At 40.2% G+C, this 25023-nt stretch overlaps 1 protein-coding gene across 1 annotated transcript; it reads right to left on the reverse strand.

Annotated features, from left to right (window-relative positions):
* LOC130463272 (glycine-rich cell wall structural protein 1-like) lies at positions 1 to 24211 on the reverse strand. The gene is made up of 3 exons (XM_056832357.1): positions 24133 to 24211; positions 118 to 516; positions 1 to 65 (listed from the first exon to the last, which is right to left on the reverse strand). The coding sequence occupies exons 1-3, from the start codon at positions 24209 to 24211 to the stop codon at positions 1 to 3; spliced, it is 543 nt and encodes a 180-aa protein (XP_056688335.1).
* Positions 24212 to 25023: the final 812 nt, after the last annotated feature.

The following is a 25023-nucleotide window of genomic DNA, read 5'->3' on the forward strand; positions in this document are numbered from 1 at the left end:
TCACCATCTTTGCTTCGATTTCGAACCACCACCACCACCACCACCACCACCACCACCGGCAGTAACTGCCGCCACCAAAAACCACCGCAAACACCACCAATAACCACGGACAACCACCTCTGCCTACCACCGTCCGACCACCCCGCGCCACCACTACACCACACCTCCCTTGCTTTTCCCTTCCACTCAAACTCCCCTGCCTCCCTCTGCCGCACCACCCAACCACGCAACCAACACTTCCAGCCACCGCACCATCTCCTGAATTAACCCCCAATTTCACCCTCGCCGGAAAACCACCGCAGCCACCCCCCGAAACCCCCACATCACCGCACAAAAATTCCCCTGTTTGCGCGACCACTTTCTCCCCCTCCTTGCTGTTCCGCCGTTGCGGGACCACCCCACCTCCGTCGCCTCTCCGGCGCGGTTCCGCGCTTCCACACCGCCCAATCACCACCTCTCTTCTCCTCCCTCCTCGTTCTCCCCTGCTTCCTTGAGCCTTCCCTGCTTCGCGTTTCCCTGTTCCAGGAAACAAGTTCCAATTTGGAACTTTGTTCTTCTTTTATTCCTCATATCCAAGCCCAAATTCCTGGCCCAAGTTTTGTTAGGTAAGGCTTTATTTTTCATTTCAGATTTTACCCATCTGTTTGATATAATACTCAAAGTTTTTATGAAAGTGATTTTAATTAAGCACTTTAACCTTAATTATAATATTATGAATTTTGATAATTAAATGTGTATAGGTATATTTTGACATAAATCTAATTTAATAATATTTTTGTTAAATTATGGAATTATGTTTTAAAATCATTATTTAAAAACTTATTATTTATAAAAATATCAATTTTAGATTATTTATCGTTTTAATAACTAATTCAATAATTTGATACTTTGAAAGAAATCAAACTCGGAGCTCAGGAAGAACGAACCAACGAAAAAGGCTTAGCAAATTGTGGAATTGAGGTAACGGTTATTGCTAGTACCCGCAATCCCTTTGAAATGTATTTACGAATGATGTTATGAATGATTGATGTTTTATAATGATGTTTTATGATTTGCGAGATTACAAGTATGATTTGATTCAATTGTTTTACGATAATGCAGCTTTATGCAAAGTATTGATTTAATGAATTATTATTCATGAAAGAATGATTTTATGAAATAATGAGATTTAATGGTTTTATTGAACAATCCTGAATGAATGAGTTTTTCCTGATTAATGTTCCATTAAAAGAAATGTCAACATGATAAATTAAAGTGTAAGAACTGGTCAAGTTCCCCTGTTATGGAGCCCAGGCTCCCCCTGATAAGAAGCACTGGCTTCCCTTGATGTGGAACCAAGGTTCCCCCTGATAAGAAGCACTGGCTTCCCCTGATATGGAACCAAGGTTCCCCCTGATAAGAAGCACTGGTTTCCCCTGTTATGGAGCACTGGCTCCCCTTGTTATGAAGCACTAGCTTCCCCTGTTCGTAGGAGACGTCCTACCATGTTTTCCTGTAAAGTCCTGACAACCAGAATAATACTGTTAAAAGGAAAAAGACTAATGAAATGATGTTCCTAAAATGATGTTTTCGAAATGATGCTTCTGAAATGATGATTTATTAAATATTTTACTACATTCTATTCTCCCTGTTTATTAAATAAAATGAATTGAAATGATGTTACAATGCTAGGGTAACTCGTTACTGAGTCTTCGGCTCACCGTTTTTTTTCCGTTTTAGGTACTGCTGGGGACCACAGAAACGAGTAGTGGCGAGGATTTCACTATTACAAAGTTCACCTCAGTTAATGTTAAGTTGTAACAAGTTTAAGTAAAGATTCTTGATTAAGTTACGTACTTTTATTAAGGAATTAAAAAGGATTATTATGTTAATTTTGGAGTTTAATAGTAATTATTATGATGGTTGCCTTGTAATTCCCAAGAGGGAGTTACGGCAGTAATGTCCCGACTGAATTAGGTTAATTCCGCTGCTAATTATGCTTTAATACTTGAATTAGAGGTCGGGGTGTTACAGTGAAGGACCTTCAGACGGGGATACATCGAATGCGATGTAATAGCAGGGGCGACCTTTATCCTCTTATCTCCACAAATCAAGCCTGCCAACCTTCCTCCTTCACGGCCTTATCCTCATCATTATGGCATGCTCGATTAGGGCATCCGGGACCTCTACTTTTAAATTCTCTCAAACATAATAAATTTATTGATTGTACTCGAAATTCTTTACCTTTGGTGTGTCGGTCTTGTATTTTGGGTAAACATGTTAAGTTACCTTTACTTGAATCAAATTCTCGAACTTTGATTCCATTTGATATCTGTCATAGTGATTTTTGGACCTCTCCGGTCTTAAGCTCTGCCTGTCACAAATACTATATTTTGTTTTTGGATAATTTCACAAACTTCTTGTTGTGAGGGGGTCGAAAAAGCACGAGGCTAATGCGTGACCTCGTCCCTCGTGGGCGTGACGTTGTCAGATCAAGTTTAATTGGATTTCCTGTGAGTTTACACCCAATCGACTAGTAATATAGGAGCCGCCATTCAGTTTTTAACGACAATGAGAAAAAATGACAAAACCCGGTTATCGTGACATAAAGGGAGTGCCATTATGTTCGACCACGACGGCCATAGGTTCCCTTGTGATCCCTGGTGTGGGGATCCCTCAACATACACCCGCAGGGCAGAGATTGAGAGTTCGGGGGACTGTAACTACCGAGAGGAGTGCTCATCGATAATACTCCAGAGGCACGTTATCCTTACTAGCTCAGCATAAATAATTGAAGGGACATGCGTTAAACTATTAAACTATTTTGAATTGATTTTAGCAATATGCAACACATAATACTAAATCGATCGTGATTATCTTATTTAGATTAATTTAAGGTACCTAGCATGATAATTCAATTGTACAGGGTATTATCTTATTAGGAGTGATACATCAATCAAATTAATAGTTTGACAGTTTTATAAAAGGGTGATGAAAGCGATTAAATCATATGAGGGACACATTACAACGCACCCTTGAGAGGTGCGTTGTGGTTCTCAGAAAACTAACCACTTGGCTTTGCTATTTCTCCTGTATTTATAGGAAAAGAGTGTGTGGAAAGATAGATTTTAAGATACGAATCCAAAAAGAATCCGGAGATAAAACGGCCCCAGGCACTTTCAGCGCCCAGGGCTGGGCGCCGAAGATTTCGGCGCCCAGATCCAGGCGTTGAAAATGGGATCTGGGCCGAGTTCTTGTCAGATTTGGACTCTTAGAACACGGAGCTTTTTGGGAGATTTATCCGAGCTTTCTAGTGCGTATTAACTTATGACGGAATGCGTCTGGGCCCGTTACAAACTCTAGGTTCGTTAGGAATTTAATTAATATGTTACTCTTATTTTCGAATTATACCAGGAATAGAATTCCTTTGTAAATTCTATCTCTTTTAGGATTTATGTTGGAGTGCAACACCTAATTCTGACAGGTTTCTATCTTTTATGATTTTGCCACTTTTAACAACTACCTTTTACGGCAGTTACTATTCTTAGCAGGTTTCTATAAATAGCATCTTTGGCTGAAATGAAAGGGTGATTGAGATTCGTTATTTTATAGGAGATGCGTTTCCAAGTGGAGATTTATGTTCTCATCATCGAACCTTCCCTTTCGGGAATGGGGACAAAAGTAGGTGTCTACAGTTAGGCCCCACTTTGACTGAGTCTCGAGATGAGACGATGGTCAAAGTACTAGACGGAGTGCGTCATACAAGCCATGGTGTATGTGACCTGTTTTGCGAGGGTCTCACGAGCCCCCGAGTGATAACATTTGACTTAAGGGTCATCACTTGAAGTGTTAACACATTCCTCACACGTCATTGGAATTTGTTAACTGATAGTATAGAAACTCCCTCACTTTGTCATTGGAAGTATCTAAAGATGTTTTCGAAATCAAAGCTATTAAGTGTAACTAGGCCTGGCCAAGCCTAATCACGAGGTAAAACATTTTTAAAGATTCTCATTTTCAGGGTTAGCTAAACGAGAAAACCCCCTTGTTTTTATAGGACGTAAAACGAAGGAAAATCCAGCACATCGCTATTTTTTGGAAAAGCGGAAAACCAATCCTTTGATTTTTGGAAAAGCGAAACCATCCTTTGATTTTTGGAAAAGGGAAACCATCCTTTGATTTTTGGAAAAGGGAAACCAGGAAAAGTTATCGCTGCAGCGGCTAAGGACCTGCGCGGTTAGTGACGCAGACCCCGCCCGCTGAAGGTGGGAGAGCCTGTCTGCTGAGGGTGGACACCCCGTCCGATAGAAGTGGACGAATCTGTTTTGATGTTTTGAAAATAAGGACCTACGCGGTTTGTGACGTAGACCCCGCCGACTGAAGATGGCGAGCCTGTTTTTGTTTTGAAGATTTTATTTTCTTTTTATTTTCGAAAACTGAGGACCTGCGCGGTTAGTGACGCAGACCCCGCCCGCTGGAAGTGGGCGAGCCCTGTCCGCTAAGGGTGGACGCCCCGCCCGCTGGAGGTGAGCGAACCTGAATTCGTCTTTTCGATTTGGGACTCGCGTGGTTCGTGGCGCGATCTTGCCAGATCGAGGTGGGCCAGTCCCTATTTCATTTGTTCTTGGGATTTCTTTTGAGAATTTCTTTTTATTCATTCCTGTAAGAGCGAATTCTTTTGAGGGATGCTCGGATTTAGCTGCAACCTGAATGTGGGTTGGCAACGTGTCTAAACAGACCATTGTTTCGTGGTCGTCTGCCATTCGTGGTTTTGAACAAGTCTTTACGGCTCATAGGATGCATGTCACCGTTTAGAACTGGCCTAGTTATGCCATTACTTGGGTCCTTGTGAAATGACCGGTGGGACCATACGTGAATGTCAATGGAGACCTTTTGCTTTGAGGTCGAGTTCATTTTTGAATTTGTCCAAGCACGGGACGTAGCTTGGAAACGTTGTTTCAACTTGCATCCCTTTTTTGAAAGGCATATTTTCTTTCTTTCGAGCCCCCAAGCATTTGTACTTGGTGGTCGTTCTTTGCCAAGAGAAGTACGTATTTTATAACGTCCTTAATCGTGTTTGGGATAGTGCCCGTAAGTGCGAGCGATCTTTGTAGTGGTATGCTACTTTGATGAAGTCGTGGAGTGCGACTTCATTTTCCGGGAGATAAAGTTTGCTTCATTTTTCAATAATTAATACATCGAGCTTACTTTGGCCCGGATTGATCTTTTTGACAAATAAACGCTTTTTAATTTGAGAAACCAACGACTTGATTTTTTTTTTTTTTTGTGTTTCAAAGAATGACCTTGATTATTATTTTTTCTATATTGCCTTGAAAAATGTACACATATTTTTTTCTTCAGATGAGTCTAAGTTTCGACAAGCTTTAACATTTGTTTTCACTATTCGGGCTCTAAAGGTGCTTTGGGCTTGATCTTGATTACAACAGGGTCTCGTGTCTACTAACACGGTTTTAAGTCCTTTCCTACTCCGCGTTTTGAAGGATCCGGGCCTTGGGCTACATTCCCGGCGCCCCTGGCCAGGCGTTAAAAATTTCGACGCCCAGCCTTGGGTGTTGGAAATTCTATTTTGGCAGTTGGGCGCTGGAAATTCTTTTTCACCACTCTCAATCTTCCTCTCTTTTGCAATTGCTTAGCTTTTATTCTTCCCTACTCTTTCCATGTCGATTCCTCCCTTCTCCCTCCAACGAGTTGTTAGGCGCTGGCTAAGAGCCATTAATGCCACAGAAAAGGTTTTGTTGAAAGGATACCACTTAGAGGTTGGTTACGAACTTAGAGGCTCATTCTTAGGCTTACAACAAATTAATATTGATTATAATTTTCTGTATGCGGCCCTAAACTTTTGGGATTCTGATCACCATGTTTTTGTCTTTCGGGGCAATGAAGTATGCCCTTTGCCAGATGAATTTGCCGCGATCCTTGGTTATCCTACCAATGCTACTCCTATTACCCCTGGCACTGTTGAAGAGGGTAAAACAACTATAGGGGCTTTCCTAGGACTAGATGCTAACATGCTCGCTGAGATCATTGTGGGTGATAAGGTTAATTTGGCAAAGCTTGTAAAACATCACTTTAGGCCTGGTAAAAATATGACCGAACAGAAATTGAATATTCGAGCACTTGTATTCTGCTTGTTGAACCACTATTTACTGTCGAATAACAATGGCGAGTTCGGTGACATAAGGTTGATCCCCTTGATCAGCCAGATGGAGAGTTGCTATTCCATTATGCCGTTGGTTGTTGCCGAGACCTTACTCAGTGTGGATGAGTTAAAAAAGGATGCCAAGTCTGAAAATTTTAAGGGGAGCCCCCTATTGCTGCAGGTAATCGATCGTTTATTCGCGCAAAGTAATACACATATTTTTTCTTTTTCTTTTCTTTTTTCGTTTGCCTCGACAGCCCCCTGCCTGGAGCTGATTTCCAGCGCCCAGAGCTGGGGCGTCAGAATTTCTGGCGCCTGGTCCTGGGCGTTGAAAGCGTGTCCCAGGCAGGACTTTCGTTTATTATTATTTTTCTGATCGTATCTGTTTTTTGCAGATTTGGCTCATGGAACGACTTAGGCTTTTAGAAGCTCCTGCCGATCCTAAACATTATCGCCCTAAGCCTTGGGTAACCGAAAGTATTTGCACCAAGGCCAGGACGAGGCTGAGTGGGCCTCCTATTTCACTCATGGTATATGCCCTATTAAGTGGGTGGTACCGTGGTGGGGTTTGACTAATATTACGGGGGGTTCGGAGGTGTTAGTTTATGTTTCTTTGTTGGGGTTATCTCGGCTCGTTTACATCATTCCTTACCGAGTCATGCGATAATACGGCTTAAGGCAGACTATCTCGTTTTCCGATACGGTACCACCTAAAGTAGCGGTCTTTTCACAAGCACGGGTTCAAGCGTAGGCTAAGTATTATGGTGGCCTCCCGCGTTGGACCGTGGCTACAAATGGCTTTGTGGGTCTTTCCGAAAACTACAAGTTGTGGATGAGTTCCGATGATAAGGCTGTGAGAACTAAGGCTCAAAATGAAGAGCTGGCTGAGCTTTTGATACCTCGAGGTAGGGCTAAGTATGAGAGCCGTAATCCTGACAATCCTCGCGACCATGGTATTAAGACTGTAAAAGCTCGTCCTGATCGAAAGCGAAAGGAAGTTCCTCCCCGTTCCAGTTCTAGGCCTAAAAAGGTGCCTAACATGAAGGGGCCTGCCGTTCACAAAAGAAATGCAAGCTCTCGCGGGGATCGTCGCCGGAAAAATGTACGGGTTAGGAAAGTTCAGCCCCTAGTAGAACCAGTGGCTAATCCAATTGATGTTGATAATCCTTCCCCTACCATTGTTTGTGCCCTTGAGGCTGAGCGGGCTATAGCTGTTCAAACTGAAAATGTTTCTGAGGCCTTGGCATCCTTGGATGTTAGTGTCAAGGAGCCTGTTCTTATGGAGATTGATATAGGGGCAGCGCAGAAGCCTGTGGGGGTGGACCCTGCGAACATTGCCCTCTACAAAACTTTATTTGATGATCCGGAAGAACTCGAGTAGTGTAGTTCTTGTTAGGGTGTAGGTACCCTTTATTTATTTCAGTTGTGTTTGTTTTTCATTCCTTAGCACTTTTTGTTTTCCTTCTTATTATTTTTAAATATTAATAAAGGCGTAATTTTATTTTTCTTGTTTTCGTTTTGCTTCTCTTTTTTTTTATTTGCTCATTTCCAACACTTATGCACATTATATTTTTTATTTGATTGGACCGAATCCATAAATAGGATTGCCTACGTATCCTTGTTAAATAACTTTAACTTAGAATCAGGTCGCGCGTAGTTCTAGCTAGAATAAATTCTAGGATGCCGAATTCGATAAGTATGTTCTGAGATGGAAACATATTATTTGAAACGGTAGAATAAGTGAAGTTTAATATTATTTTAATCTTCTGCTTTGCCGTAAGCCATGTATTTTGCACAAAATCTTTTCATGTGTTTTTTTTGGTACGTATATCTGAATTTTTGGTACGTATATCTGAATACGTGTTGAACCCCCCCCCCAAGTGTTCGTTATTTTTCCGTGTATGTGCGGATAAAATGACGAGCACTACTGGGCAAAATTTGGCAAGCATAGAGAGATTCAGCGCCCAGGCTGGGGCGTTAAAGATTTCGGCACCCAGCTCTGGGCGCTGAAAATGATTTATGGGCAGATTTCTTGGCGCGTTGCTTCTTTTCCTTCACATGTTCTTGCGTTTATTTCTTTTTTTTTTGTTTCGTTTTACTTTTTATTCGTCAGAAATCAATTTTGACGCTATTTCAGAAGCTTTTTGGACTGTTAGCGTTTAGACGCATTTTCGTTCGGATTAATTTTTTCTATTCGTGACTCGAAACGGTTTTGAAAATGGAGTTAGGGTGCGGAAGATATGAAGATCTTTGCGTAGGCTTTTTGGGTGGGTTGAGGTGCGTTGTTAATGATGAGAATGATAGGATTATGTTTTATGAATTTTTTTTTTGAGCAACATTTGCATTGTTTGGATTTGATTTCTTTGGTTTCTTTGGGTTGCACGGGTTTGACCCTTATGTCTTGGAAATATGAAGGGGATGGTATGGTTTATTTTGTGGATTTTCGGGAATTGGTTTCGATGTCACGATTCAAGACCGAGTGGGCCTTGCTATTGGGCCTAAAGTGGGCCGCTTCCTTACATTTTTTGATTTTTTATATTTGCAAGTATTAGTGCTTATTTAGTGTTAGAATAATATTTTAGGAGAAATTTTACGCCTTTATTAATTTGGAAAGTAAGGAAAACACACTGAAATAAATTAATCAATATTCTAAGGGTTCTTAGGACCATTTCTAGAGCTTTATTCTTTCTATCATCTAAAGAACTACTAGGCGTTTTGCTAAAGTGCTCTCTACGGCTCAAGCCTTGGGTTTAGTCTCGTAGAACCTTGGTCCTTCGCCTGTACTCATCTTGAACTCTATTCCCTTTGCGTTGACCCACTGACATGTCTTCACCCATCCGTTCTCGGCCCCTTCTAGTGTTGATGTAGGAGCGATTAACCGAGTTGGATTGAAACCTTCATCTTGTAGAGCTAGGGTAGTCATCACAGTCTCGTCCTCCATAGGCCTCGATTCGTTAAACAATGTCCATAGAGCTTGGTTGTCCACTAATTCAGCTGTTTCAGTCTTGGTGAGGTGGGGTGCCTCATCGAAAGTATGACAGTCATGGAAAATTTCAAATCCGGGCTTTAGCAGGCCATCCTGAACGAAGGGTGCAGGGAAGTCACAACATGGGTGTTCTTCTCCTTCCCTGACAAACATACCGTTATGGGTTCTTTGATATGCGGGAAGAAGGGTGGCTTGTTTTGTACTGTTTTTGCGAGGTCATCCTCGATCTTTATTCCCACATCATAAACCCTTTTGAAGGTATCAAGGCCCAAGTACCTAAGGTGTTTTTTATAAGCTGGGTCTAGGTTGTCAATGAATTTTTGGACCAATTCAGTTTCAGGAGGCCTATTGATTAGTTGGGCCGCTTGGTCTCTCCATCTAGCAAAATGGTCGTGAAACCTTCATTTTTCTTTTGGAAGAGGACTTCCAACTCGCGCATGGTGACTTGAAAATCCATGTTTGACGAGTATTGCTTGATGAAGACATTGACAAAGTCCTCCCAAGTGGGGAAGAGCTTAGGGTCCTGGTGGTAGTACCATTTGAGTGGCACAGGTTCCAAGGACAAAGGAAAGGCAGGCAAATACATGGACTTGTCCACACCTTTCAAGTTCATGGCATTCACAAAGCTCAAGAGATGATCACGGGGATTGTCCGTGGCTTTGAACTTTGGTAAGTCGGATGAACTAAACTTTTCCGGTAGTTTGCCAGGAAAAGGTTTAGGATCGAGGGAGAAATACTTGCTCCCCATGGTTTGCTGCAGAACCATTTTTTTGATCTTCTTCTTGTTATCGAGGTCATTTTTGGCTTATGCAGCCGCTAAGGATTTGTTTTCCATTTTCAGTTGGGTCATTTGGACCATTTGATCTCGTAATTCTTCCATGGACATGTTTGAGGTTGCGAATTGAGGTTGGGGAAGCGGAGATCCTTGAAAGGGGGAATGACGGATGGAGCTTGGAGTTACTAGACCTTGTGTTGGTGATGTAGCTTCAAGACGCACTAACCTTTGGTTTTCAGATCGACACCAAGTGGCAGAACTAGCCCTATGCATAAGACAAGCTAATGTTTAGGCCCAAAGTTAAGCATTACTTAGTGTAGACTTTTGACTCTTCCTATTGGTTTTCTATTCTCACTCTTGTTGGTACACTTTTGGCTCTTCTTTTGGTCATCCTTTAGATTTTCGAAACATTTTCCCGTGTGACATTCAATGTTATTTTAATCAGGAAGCTCGGTTTTGGTGCCGAACATTGTCGTCATAGGAGGCCTAATGACGACACAAGGAGTTGTTTAGTTTGTAAGTCGTTTTTAGAATCGAGTGCCTTTTTCATACGTCCTTGCAGCAAATCCGTTACGAATTTTTTTTATTGCTACGTATACTTTGTGCGCGGGTATCGAGGCTGCCATGCCTGACCAAAAGGCCAGGCAGCAACTTCAGCGCCCAGCACGGGCGTTGAAAATGATTGGCGCCCAGTCAGGGGCGCTGAAAATGCGTCCCTGACTGGTACTCGTATTCTGTTCGCGTATCCTTTTTTCGTATATACGACTTGATTTTGCGTGCTTGCCTAATAACGTCCTTTACGCGTTGTGCGGTGTTGTGGGATCCGTTACAGGCTGTCCAGGGCGTCGCTTATTTTTGTGGCGATCGCCCGGGGCTGCGGAACACGTATTTTGGTACAACTCTTTGGCCAATTGGTGTTTATGAATGTTTGGGCAATTTTTAGGGTCGTTGGTTTTCTAGTGTTATTTGTCACACACAACCACATAATTCGCTACACATAACTAACATTAAAACATGAAGCAAAATAATATGTCACGTAGTTTATGATAGGCTTCTATGGGTAATATTTGTGCCAGCTTGGTACCTCCTCTATCGTCGATCCAACACACGCCCCGGTCGGAGAAGGGCATTCACGAGCGAATTTCGTCCCAAGAGGCCAATCACGATGTAAGCTAAGGGGGAATGCACCAATGAGAGGGACCTAGTGGGCGAGCGATTTGGTTTGGGATAGGTGTACTACTAGAGAAAGTGCCGAGTGGACAACATTCGAAGCGTATGCACCCCCTGGGTGGCGATGGGTATCCTTATTCCCAACTCCCGAGATGAAACATGCCAAGGGAGCTAAGATTCGTTATGCGATTTTGTCCGTTCACATTAATATGCTGATTTTCAGGTCGTCCCAACTTGATAGGGAAATAAACGCGGGGTAGGATCGTTTCACCCTTCGGCTATTTTAATTACCTACGAGCACGAGTATTTTATTAACGTCCCCAACGGAGTCGCCACTGTGAGGGGGTCGAAAAAGCACGAGGCTAATGCGTGACCTCGTCCCTCGTGGGCGTGACGTTGTCAGATCAAGTGTAATTGGATTTCCTGTGAGTTTACACCCAATCGACTAGTAATATAGGAGTCTCCATTCAGTTTTTAACGACAATGAGAAAAACTGACAAAACCCGGTTATCGTGACATAAAGGGAGTGCCATTATGTTCCACCACGACGGCCATAGGTTCCCTTGTGATCCCTGGTGTGGGGATCGCTCAACGTACACGCGCAGGGCAGAGATTGAGAGTTCGGGGGACTGTAACTACCGAGAGGAGTGCTCATCGATAATACTCCAGAGGCAGGTTATCCTTGTTAGGTTATGATACATATGACAATTCATAAATCATGCAGAAAAACCATAAACCCAGGAAAACATATTATTTACACATAATCATTTAGCATAGATTAGATGCATACTCTTTGTTGCGTGCCTTCCCTAGCTGCGCCCGAACCGAACAAGAACAAGTCTTTAGGACTCCAAGTGTCGTCCCTCCGTAGATAGTCCACAGCACGTCCGGATCCGCCTTAAGATTGACCAACTAGAATCGCCCTTAAGGTACTATTATTTTCGGCACTTTATAGGCAAATGTGTGACTGAATTTTTCTCTCAAAAACTCACTTTGAATACTTTTAAACTTGTGTTATAAATTGTGAGCCCTAGCCTCATATTTATAGCGGTATGGAAAGGGAATCGAAATCCTATTCAGATACAAATTAATTAAACCTAGAATCCTATAAGAACTCTAATTTAATTATTTTATCAAATAGAATTAGGAATTTAATCATTAACCGAACTCTGCATGTTTTAGGAAACGTGCACGAACACAAACACTTGCACACACACGCACGGCAGCCACGATGGGCCCCATGCGTGCGCGCGAGCAGCAGCCCACTCAGCGCCCGCGCGCGCTGCGCGCTGCGCGTGCTGTGCGCGCTGTGCGCGCTGCGCGCTGTGCGCGCTGTGCGCGCTGCGCGCAGCCTGCTGGGCCTGGCCTTGCGCTGGGCCTGGCGTGGCTGTTTGTGCGGCGCACTTGGCTTGCTGGGCGATGGCCTGGCTTCGTGCTGGGCCTCGTCCGGCAGGCCTCGTCCGATGCTTATTCGTACGATGCGCTTCCGATTAAATTTTCCGATTCCGGAATTCATTTCCGATACGAACAATATTTAATATTTCCGATTCCGGAATTAATTTCCGTTTCGAACAAATATTTAATATTTCCGTTTCCGGAATTATTTTCCGATTCCGGTAATATTTCCGATTCTGACAATATTTCCGTTTCCGGCAATATTTCCGATTCTGGAAATATTTCCATTTCCGATAATATTTTCCGACACGTACCATGTTTCCGTTTCCGGCAACATCTACGACTTGGATAATATTTATATTTCCGATACGATCCATATTTCCGTTTCCGGCAATATCATCGTTTCCGGAGTATTCATTCCTTGCCTGTGACGATCTTAGCTCCCACTGAAACCAAGATCCGTCGGTTCCGAATATTCATAGATGGAGTATTTAATGCTATTAAATACTTGATCCGTTTACGTACTATTTGTGTGACCCTACGGGTTCAGTCAAGAGTAAGCTGTGGATTAATATCATTAATTCCACTTGAACTGAAGCGGCCTCTAGCTAGGCATTCAGCTCACTTGATCTCACTGAATTATTAACTTGTTAATTAATACTGAACCGCATTTATTAGACTTAACATAGAATGCATACTTGGACCAAGGGCATTATTTCCTTCAGTCTCCCACTTGTCCTTAGGGACAAGTGTGCATTTCCTAATTCCTTTGTCACTCGATGCTTGCTCTTGAACATAAGGTAAGAGTTTTCATCCTTATTATGTCCAGAGGTGTTCCTCGGTTTCAGAGTTCAACTGATCAAATAAACAGATAATCATAGCCTATGATTCATCCGAGCACGGCCATGCATTTCACAGTTTCTAGCTCTCCGAGTGGCCTTGTACAACTTTTAAGCATCTCATCCCGATTTATGGGAGGACAATCCCAATCTTGCGATCTTGAGATTAGACTTCGTTTGATAGGTGATTACCTGAGCGTTGCCTTTATAGCCTCCTTTTACGGTGCGACGGTTGGTCAACGTCAAAGCAACCAGTTCTCAAACAAGTAATCTCAAATCACTCAGGTATTGAGGATTTAGTGTCTAATAATTTAATGAAATTTACTTATGACAGATTTTCATCTCTTACAGTAAAGTTTCATAGGTCTTGTCCGATACTAGTCTTCCCAAAGTAAGTATCTATGCAAATGATTATAACATTGCCATGTCCACATAGTTCAAGAAACAGAACTACTAGTCATCTTGCATTCTAATCGTCTAACGTTTTCTATGCGTCCAATTTTATAGAAAACTCCGACTAGGGACCATTATCAACCTTTGACATTCAAGTTCACTTGATAGACATTTCTTAGTCATAGGACTGGTCCTGACAATCTATCTTGAATATATCGTCAAATTTGAAGGGACTCATCATTTAATACTAAACCAAGATTAAATGGAATATGAAAATACATTTCATATATGATAAATGTTCAACCCCAATGTTTTACAACCATGGGCCTCAAACCCATCTTTAAAACAGTTCATGGAATTCAAAGCTATGCTTGATTTCCAGTGCTACAACGTGAGTGTTGCTTCTCACTTGTTGCATAGGTTTAGTTATCATGCTTTGCCAATCTTAATATCCTTTTCATCGAATGTTCTTCGAGATATGATGATAAGATCTTTTCGAGTTTGTTTATTATGTGATCTAGTCTTTCTCGCTACAATGGTGGTTCTACGCATTTCTCAATGAAGAACCATCAAGTTAGCAGACGTTTTTCTTGCTTCAAGAGTGGTTCTACGCATTTTTCAATGAAGAACCATCAAGCCAGCAGATAGGTGATCTACCCAAGTTCAGTGAAGAACTTTAAACAACCCTCTTTTATTGCTTCTTAGGCAATAAGTACTTTTACTTCAACTGTTTAGGTTGCTAGTGATGCTTTTGTTTGGATTTAGTTATCCAAGCAGTTCACAGACATGTGGAAGACTTTCCAGCTGTATCTTAGAACATAGAAATTATTATTTTAATTTCCCACGCAACAAGTCATGGTCTCCAATCCATGTTGCCATTTCAAAACACGATGCTCTATAGCTCGTCCTTGCCAATGGTTAACTCCAAAGGGTCTTGCTTGATCCTTTGCCAGTGTTTATGCGTGTAGCATCAATATTTAGCATATCTTTATTTCCTTGAATCAAGAACTATTCCTATGTACCTTTTCAAGTACCATAAGTATTCTTGATCTCAATCTAGTTGATCTTCACTTAGATCAATAGAGATTGGTATATGTTCGTCATGCCTAAAGTCATACGATACGTTTTTGGCGATCCTCATATTATATCATACATGATAAATTCTTTTGCAGAATAATTCCCAATTGAATTCTATTCATGTAACTTTAGCTTATCTAGTTTCAGTAGATACTGAATTCGGCTAAATTCTTTGACATATAATATAGGTTAAGAATCTCATTTAGACTCTTTGATGTTTAACTTAGTAAATGCTTATACATAGTTTAAACATCCTTTACTTAGATTTATTCACATGGGTCGAATATCTCCAATTGAGACTTTCGTGTTTGATTTAGCAAATGCCATTACTTAATCTAAAACAATATTATAAGATCTTTGTAAATAGATCTTAATACCCAATATGTACTAAGTTTCGCCATGGTCCATTATTGATGAATAATTTCAAATCTAAGTCATTAGCATTTGAATGTTATTTCACAATAGAGAGATATGTGTGTGATACACATAGGACCAAATAAGTTTTTATGTACTCCCACTAAACTTCTTATACATCTATAAGAATCATGTGTATTTTATGAAACTAAAATTCTTATTAGCTTCACTTAAAATACAGTTCCAATTCCCAATTGCTTGCTTAAATCTGTACTTAGATTTTATAAGCTAGCTTTCCTTTTCAAGCATTTATTTGGATCCACAAATTCTATGACATACCATGTACATATTATATTCCAACATTTGATTGAGGAATACGTTTTGTCATCCAATTGCTATATGTACCAATATGCAATCATTGCTTGAATTATAGACTTAAGCATTACGATTTTGCATGAGGTTCCAACACAATCCATGCCATGAATTTGCTTGTAACCTTTAGCAACTAATCTCGCTTTGTGTGTGAACACAATTTCATGTTTGATGGTTTTTATCCTTAAAACAAACTTGCAACCAATAGGTGTGAACCTATTCTTGCAAATCAACAAAATTTCAATTTTGTCATCAAAACATTGAGTATGTTTTATGGCCTTTAACCAATTAAACATATAGTCTATATATGGCCTCTAACCATTTTAGGGAATCTATATTTCGTCATAGCTTTCTTACAAGTCACAAACTCATTAATCTATATGATAATAGTTTGACTGCAAGTTGTAGGTTTCTTCACTATCTAATAGAAGAATCGCATAGCTTTAGTGACCTGAACTCCATGTTTCTTCACTATCCAATAGAAGAATATCATAGTTCCAGTGACTTGAACTCTATGCCTACTTTGGGTATAGAACATCAAACAATAGAATATCAATAGCCACTTGAAAGTCCTTTGAATATTCTGTTCTCCTTGAAGCACTTGTAAAGTCTTCTAAGAGATGTCTATTCTTTAAAGCCACTTCTAAAGTCCTTAAAGAATAAGTACGGTTTTTCTGAAGCACTTCGAAAAGCCTCCGGAATGTCCGTTTATGTTTGTTGTTCGCCTCGAAGACTTTCGAGGTCTATTTTCTCCCACTTGTCATTTTGGAAACGAATCTCCAAAAGGACATTATTTCGAGCAAACAAACATTATGTTCTCAAAAATTCGTGGTAGAAACAATACCCTTGTGTCTCATTTGAATAAATCACAATGAAACATATATCTAGACTTGGGCCTTAGTTTGTTGTATAACAAACACTAAGCTCCCACTGAGTTTAGCAACTCTTTAGATATATAATTGAAAAGATATCCTGAAATTACTTTTCAATAGCTTTGACGAATTTGGTTTAGTTTGGTGGTAGTTGAGCATTTTGTTTTAGAAATTATAGGAAAAGTCTTTATGATTCATCATTGATCGAATCAAGTACTAATTGACTTCGATTATTCCAACTACGATATGCCATATCTTATGGACCTAGATTGCGAACACACAATCATTGATGATCATATTTGGTCTCAAGTAATCATCAACATGATCTAACCTAGATCTTTATGATTTCTTGCCATGTGGATTTTATACTTCTGAATCTCCGAACTAGCCAAACAGATTCAACTTATATCACATTTGAGTAAATAAACCTATATTCACTCAAATCCATGTGAAATAAAGTCATAAAACCTTTCTTTAGCTTTGAACTCTATCGTCTAGGCGTTCTAACAATAGTTCATATTCTTTGTTACTTTCAACAAGTAAGACTAGCTTGTCTTAAGTTGATCTAGAAATCAACCAACTTTCAAAAATCCATTAAAATAGAGCTTTTGAATGTTAACTTGTTGATATGGTCTAAGCAACAATGCCAAAGATTAGTGGAACTCAAATCAAGGGGTTGATTTGAACCTAGTAAAGTTCTTTAAAGAGTTGTTTGTTTTAATCAAGCATATTGACTCAACTTGTAATTGACCATTTCATTCAAATAAACAAACAAACATTGTCTTTGTTTTTCTTGAATGTGAGTCTTTCTGTGTTTGAAAACAGAAATTTAGGTATGTTGATTATGGAACAAAATAGCCATTAAGTTCCAGCCTTTGAAAGGACTTAAAACAAACTAGATGACCCTACAACTAATGTAGCATTGCCATGCTTCATTTCCCACTTGTAGGTCATTAGTGTATCCTAGCTTCCATTGTTTGAGTTATTACCGAAGTAAGAACCTCAAGCGGTATATGATACCAAGGAAGTTTGATTGCTAGGTCACTTCTCTTTAAACATAAACTTATAGGTAGAAACGAAATCGTAAATTCCTTTCATTTGTTCCTCGTTTTCCTATTTCTTGTACCTTTTCTTATAGTCTTAAGAATTGAATTCTTTAGTGTTGACTTTTATACTTTGTTAGACATGTCCAATGTCACCAACAAGGTTCTTTACATTTTAATTTATGTTGAATATTTTGTTTCAACTAGATGATCTTACCAGAAGCTTCTAAAGTTCTCTAAGCATCGATCTATTCGAATGTCTAGGGACTAGACTCATTCGAGAATTAAATGGACAAAGATATTAGGTTGTTAACCATTGGTAAAGCTGAGCGTATTAAACTCAATGCTTTATGATCTCAAAACTACATTGTATTTTGAATTCACAAGCACCAATTGGTTTGTCATTCGATTTTGATACTCGAAAACAACCATAAAAGTCGCTAAAAGAAACGTACATTTTAAATTGCTCATTTTCTCTCATTTCCGTGAATCGTTCTTGGATTCACTACCAATCGAGGAAATTTACTGTTACCTTTCTAAAAGGATTTATTGCAGTGCAAGATATTTAATTATAAACAATAATTAAAACATACATTGAAGCATGCAAAGTCTAAACATTTATCATGAATAATAACTTGAAATTAAAGCAACCATGCAATTCAAACAAGTTATTAGCATTTTATTCGATTTTATTGTTCCGGCAGGTGTGAATAAAATGATTCCAAGATCCTAAAACCATTGAAGAATTAAGCACAGTTTGTCGACTCAATTCTAAAACATTTTAGGTAAGCAAAAGCCTTTTGCTAATAGTCTAGAAACTACTCTTGGTTGATAGGTACGTCTAAGAACTTATTAGGTAAACCTATCGATTTTGCCACGACATAAAAGGACTCCTTACTTATATCGTTGAGTTTCACCAAAACTAACATGTACTCACAATTATTTGTGTACCTTGCCCCTTTAGGACCAATAAGTAACACCTCGCTGAGCGAAAACTATTACTAGATTGATGTAAAGGATATCCAAGCAAGTGTATATTTTGGCATGGCACCTTTTAACTCAAATTTTAAGTTTGGAACTTAAGGCTCTTACTATGTTGGTTAGATTTTAAGTGAACTAAAATCCTTAATCATGCAACATAATCAAGCTTTTGATCTCATGCATTTTAAGACATATTTAAAAGTAATAAATAACTTTAAAACATGCATAAGATATTTGTGATCTAGTATGGCCCGACTTCATCTTGAAGCTTTGACTTCAAAGTCCGTCTTGAAAATCTCCGTGGGAGGCACCATTTTCTTCAAATAGGATAAGCTATAACTAATTACAACTATTTGATGGTTCGCAGACCATATTTGAATTGAAAAATAACTTTGGTACTTTAGACCAATTACATTCAAATTAATGGTGCGCAGACCATATTTTCTATCCTATTTGGGCCATACTAGTCACTTCATAACCTGCAAAACAGTACATATACAATATATACCATTCACCCATTCATTATCATGAATGGCCCACATAGCTGGTTAGTAAAACACATTATGCATCACGTAAACATTTGCAGCAATTAATCAAGGGCACCAATAATCTACCAATTATTCAGTCCTTATTAATTCTAATCAAGTTGTTTTAACCTTAAGGATTTGTAGACCTAATCAAGAGTTTATGACTAAAAGGCGCTCCCACTTAAACCAATAAATTCATATGCTTTACCAATTTTAAACGTAAAAATGTATTTCTAGTCTAACCGGAAACATACAAATTTAATTAAAATTTAAAGCTCATATAAATTTATAATTGAATCCAAAAAATTTAATTTAATTTCAGTCGCATTTAAATTAATTCATGATTTTAATTTTAGTAAAATAATTAGAATAAATAACATTTATTATAATTATAATATTCAAAATTAAAATCCAAGAAAATAATTTAAATTTTTAATTTTAAAATTAATTAAAATTACGTGAACTGAAATTTTCAAATTAAACATTCAAAACGATCTAATCGTAACGCAAACACCCTACGCGTAGCACGCCCATGGGCCGCACGCACACAGCCATTGCTGGCCATGTGCGCGCAGCCCATGCGCTCGTCGCATAGCTGCTGCATCCCTATCGCAAGCCTCCGCACGCATTGGTGCTTGCTGCGCGCGCCAGCGCTCATCGCACGCGGGCTATCGCTCGCAGTGCGCGCGCGACATCGCTCGCTGGGCGCGCGACATCGCTCGCTGGGCGCGCGACATCGCTCGCTGGGCGCGCGAGCCATCGCTCGCTGGGCGCGCGACATCGCTCGCTGGGCGGGCGACATCGCTCGCTGTGCGCGCGAGCAATGCTAGGCGCAGCGCTCGTGGCACGCGAGCTTGCGCTCGCTGCGCGCGAGGCTGCGCGCTCTTGTGCGAGGCAGCGCGCGTTGTGGCGCAGCTCGCTTGCTGCCCACACGCGACTGCCTTGGCTCGCCCTACGCCCATGCCCATTCGTCCATTGGTCGTGGCACACGACACAAGGCAGGGCTGCTGCCTTGTGCTCGTGCACTACGCCCTTGCTCATTGCATTCGTGCCGCACGGGCGACGAGCTCCCTTGCTCGTCGTCGCATGCCCGCATTATACAACACCCCTTAAGGGTAACACGAAGCGTCCATTGCTTCGTGCGTGCAAGTTATATGAACGAATCGCATAAAAATTTAAAATTTATATTTAAAATTAATGACAAATTAATAAATAATATTAATTTCATAATTTTAGGGCGAAAAATCGAAAATTTATTATCCAATTGATTTCCGATTGTTATGGATTCAAGTCTAGGTCATAAAAATTTAAAATTTATCGTAAATTTACAATTTTTATGGTGGTTTTTAATCATAGGTTTCTAATTAAATTACAATTAATTATGAAAATCAAATTAATTCTAAATTATTCTAATTTTCAACAAATTAATCATAATTACAAATTAGATTGCATAATTAACAAGACTAGGCATTCAAACTTGTTAAACATATGCAGTAGGTCAATCAAAAATTCAAGATTTATCAACAAGAATCGCAAATATTTAATTTAACATCTTAAATTTACGAAATTTTGCATTCGAAAAACTAAAACCTTCGAAAAGTCATAGTTAGGCTTCGAATTTGAGAATTCTGGGTTCGGCAGAAAATACTATTTTTGTCAAAATTTTAGAATGCCTTTTACATGCGGAATTGACACAAAAATCACTCAATTCGGATGAGTAACGAAGAAACTGCCGAAAAACTGCGTACGTATAATTAAATAAACGCAATTTGCAATTAATTAACAATTACGAAAATTAATCACCCCTTTTAATTCTTGCAAATTTGTAATATTTAACCATGTTCATGCAATTTAGATTATGAAAATAATAAGGGGCTCGTGATACCACTGTTAGGTTATGATACATATGACAATTCATAAATCATGCGGAAAAACCATAAACCCAGGAAAACATATTATTTACACATAATCATTTAGCATAGATTAGATGCATACTCTTTGTTGCGTGCCTTCCCTAGCTGCGCCCGAACCGAACAAGAACAAGTCTTTAGGACTCCAAGTGTCGTCCCTCCGTAGATAGTCCACAGCACGTCCGGATCCGCCTTAAGATTGACCAACTAGAATCGCCCTTAAGGTACTATTATTTTCGGCACTTTATAGGCAAATGTGTGACTGAATTTTTCTCTCAAAAACTCACTTTGAATACTTTTAAACTTGTGTTATAAATTGTGAGCCCTAGCCTCATATTTATAGCGGTATGGAAAGGGAATCGAAATCCTATTCAGATACAAATTAATTAAACCTAGAATCCTATAAGAACTCTAATTTAATTATTTTATCAAATAGAATTAGGAATTTAATCATTAACCGAACTCTGCATGTTTTAGGAAACGTGCACGAACACAAACACTTGCACACACACGCACGGCAGCCACGATGGGCCCCATGCGTGCGCGCGAGCAGCATCCCACTCAGCGCCCGCGCGCGCTGCGCGCTGCGCGTGCTGTGCGCGCTGTGCGCGCTGTGCGCTGCGCGTGCTGTGCGCGCTGCGCGCAGCCTGCTGGGCCTGGCCTTGCCCTGGGCCTGGCGTGGCTGTTTGTGCGGCGCGCTTGGCTTGCTGGGCGATGGCCTGGCTTCGTGCTGGGCCTCGTCCGGCAGGCCTCGTCCGATGCTTATTCGTACGATGCGCTTCCGATTAAATTTTCCGATTCCGGAATTCATTTCCGATACGAACAATATTTAATATTTCCGATTCCGGAATTAATTTCCGTTTCGAACAAATATTTAATATTTCCGTTTCCGGAATTATTTTCCGATTCCGGTAATATTTCCGATTCTGACAATATTTCCGTTTCCGGCAATATTTCCGATTCTGGAAATATTTCCATTTCCGATAATATTTTCCGACACGTACCATGTTTCCGTTTCCGGCAACATCTACGACTTGGATAATATTTATATTTCCGATACGATCCATATTTCCGTTTCCGGCAATATCATCGTTTCCGGAGTATTCATTCCTTGCCTGTGACGATCTTAGCTCCCACTGAAACCAAGATCCGTCGGTTCCGAATATTCATAGATGGAGTATTTAATGCTATTAAATACTTGATCCGTTTACGTACTATTTGTGTGACCCTACGGGTTCAGTCAAGAGTAAGCTGTGGATTAATATCATTAATTCCACTTGAACTGAAGCGGCCTCTAGCTAGGCATTCAGCTCACTTGATCTCACTGAATTATTAACTTGTTAATTAATACTGAACCGCATTTATTAGACTTAACATAGAATGCATACTTGGACCAAGGGCATTATTTCCTTCAATCCTTACTAGCTCAGCATAAATAATTGAAGGGACATGCGTTAAACTATTAAACTATTCTGAATTGATTTTAGCAATATGCAACACATAATACTAAATCGATCGTGATTATCTTATTTAGATTGATTTAAGGTTCCTAGCATGATAATTCAATTGTCCAGGGTATTATCTTATTAGGCGTGATAGATCAATCAAATTAATAGTTTGACAATTTTATAAAAGGGTGATGAAAGCGATTAAATCATATGAGGGACACATTACAACGCACCCTTGAGAGGTGCGTTGTGGTTCTCAGAAAACTAACCACTTGGCTTTGCTATTTCTCCTTTTATTTAGCGAATCTCGGGTTTCCAAGCAATGTTCCAGTATTTAGGCTTAATTCATCGAGCTACAAGGGGCAGGATGCGTTCTGTTCGACTTTTGGGTCGATTACGACAGAACGCCGGATCAATTTCGCAGCGTGAGGCTTAGGTTTAAGGCTAGAGTCAATACTCAGATTATGGAATTGTGTGTTATTTTCACGTCGGTTTTAGGCTGTATTTATAGGAAAAGAGTGTGTGGAAAGATAGATTTTAAGATATGAATCCAAAAAGAATCCGGAGATAAAACGGCCCCAGGCACTTTAAGCGCCCAGGGCTGGGCGCTGAAGATTTCGGCGCCCAGATCCAGGCGTTGAAAATGGGATCTGGGCCGAGTTCTTGTCAGATTTGGACTCTTAGAACACGGAGCTTTTTGGGAGATTTATCCCAGTCTCCTAGTGCGTATTAACTTAGGACGGAATGCGTCTGGACCCGTTACGAACTCTAGGTTCGTTAGGAATTTAATTAATACGTAACTCTTATTTTCGAATTATACCAGGAATAGAATTCCTTTGTAAATTCTATCTCTTTTAGGATTTATGTTGGAGTGCAACACCTAATTCTGACAGGTTTCTATCTTTTATGATTTTGCCACTTTTAACAACTACCTTTTACGGCAGTTACTATTCTTAGCAGGTTTCTATAAATAGCAGCTTTGGCTGAAATGAAAGGGTGATTGAGATTCGTTATTTTATAGGAGATGCGTTGCCAAGTGGAGATTTATGTTCTCATCATCGAACCTTCCCTTTCGGGAATGGGGAAAAAAGTAGGCGTCTACACTTGTGGACTTTTCCCTTAGGTGCAAAATCCCAAGTTTTCCCCATATTTCTCAAATTTAGCACCTTTATTCGCAATCAATTTGAACGCACTATCAAGTGTTTTCACTGTGACAATGGCCGAGAATATGACAATGAATCGTTTAAATTATTGTTCACAACATGGGATGGCTTTATGTTTCTCTTGCCCTCACACATCCTCTCAAAACGGAAAACCCGAGCGGAAAATACGAAAAATTAATAATTTAATTTGAACTCTTCTTGCGCATTCCTCCATGCCACCCTCCTTTTGGCATCATGCGCTTCAAATGGCTACCTATCTACTTAATATTCTTCCCTCCAAACTTCTCAACAAAAAATGCCCAACTCAACTCCTTTACCGAACAAACCCATCATATTCCAACCTACGGGTATTCGGGTGTTTGTGTTTACAATTGATTCCCTCCACCAAAATCAATAAATTACAATCCCGGTCTACTCCATGTGTGTTTTTGGGTTATCCTAGTAATCATAGGGGGTATAAATTATCTCAAGTAGAAAAATAATCATCTCCAGGCATGTATTATTTAATGAGATAAAGTTTCCGTTTTCAGAAATTCACAAACCGAGTGCCACAATGGTTGATTTTCTAGAAATGAAAATTCCATCTCCCCTCAATCCACCTGATCAGTCGGCCCAGCCCACTCCAATAACACCACCCCCCTTATCTCCCTTAATTAGCCCAATCCACTAACTCCTCTCCTTTGCTAACCCATTCCACACCGGTCCAACAACTGCCAGACCACACCATCCCCACTCCTTTGGATCAGTCCCACACGGACAGTCCACATGCCAGCATAGAAACGAGTCCCTCTCGGCCCACTGCACCCCGTGTGCTTTTTTCTCCTCCGCAGCCCACACACCACATGGCCACTCGTTCTTCGCATGGAATCTTGAAGCCCAAACGTCAACTCATTTTGGCCGTTTCGGTTACCATATCACCCATCCCTCGTAACCCGAAGGCGGCCCTATCTGACCCGAATTTGAAAGAAGTCATGATAGATGAATATAATGCTCTTATTAAAAATGAGACATGGGAGTTAGTACCTCGTCCTGTTTATGTTAATATTATTCGCTGTTTATGGATTTTTCGTCATAAATGCAAATCTAATGGTGATTTTGAGCGGCATAAAGCTCGTTTTGTAGGTGATGGGCAATCTCAACAGGTGGGTGTGGATTGTTATGAGACATTCAGTCCCGTGGTAGAGCCTGCTACTATGCGATCTGTTCTCAACATTGCTTTGTCTAAATCTTGGCCTATTCATCAGTTGGATGTCAAGAATGATTTCTTACATGGTCACTTGCAGGAAACAGTTTACATGCACCAACCTATGGGTGTTCGTGACCCAAATCATCCAGATTATGTCTTCTTGTTGAAAAAGTCTCTCTATGGTCTGAAGCAAGCCCCACGGGCATGGTACCAAAGATTTGCTGATTATGTCTACACCATTGGCTTCACTCACAGCAAATCTGATCATTCTTTGTTTATTTTTCATCATGGTACTGAAACATCTTACATCCTATTGTATGTTGATGACATCATTCTCATTGCTTCTTCGGATGCTCTCCGGTGTCATATTATGTCTCTTCTCAGCTCCGAGTT

This window comes from Spinacia oleracea, chromosome 6, assembly GCF_020520425.1.
Source record: "Spinacia oleracea cultivar Varoflay chromosome 6, BTI_SOV_V1, whole genome shotgun sequence".
Classification (NCBI taxonomy): Eukaryota; Viridiplantae; Streptophyta; class Magnoliopsida; order Caryophyllales; family Amaranthaceae; genus Spinacia; species Spinacia oleracea.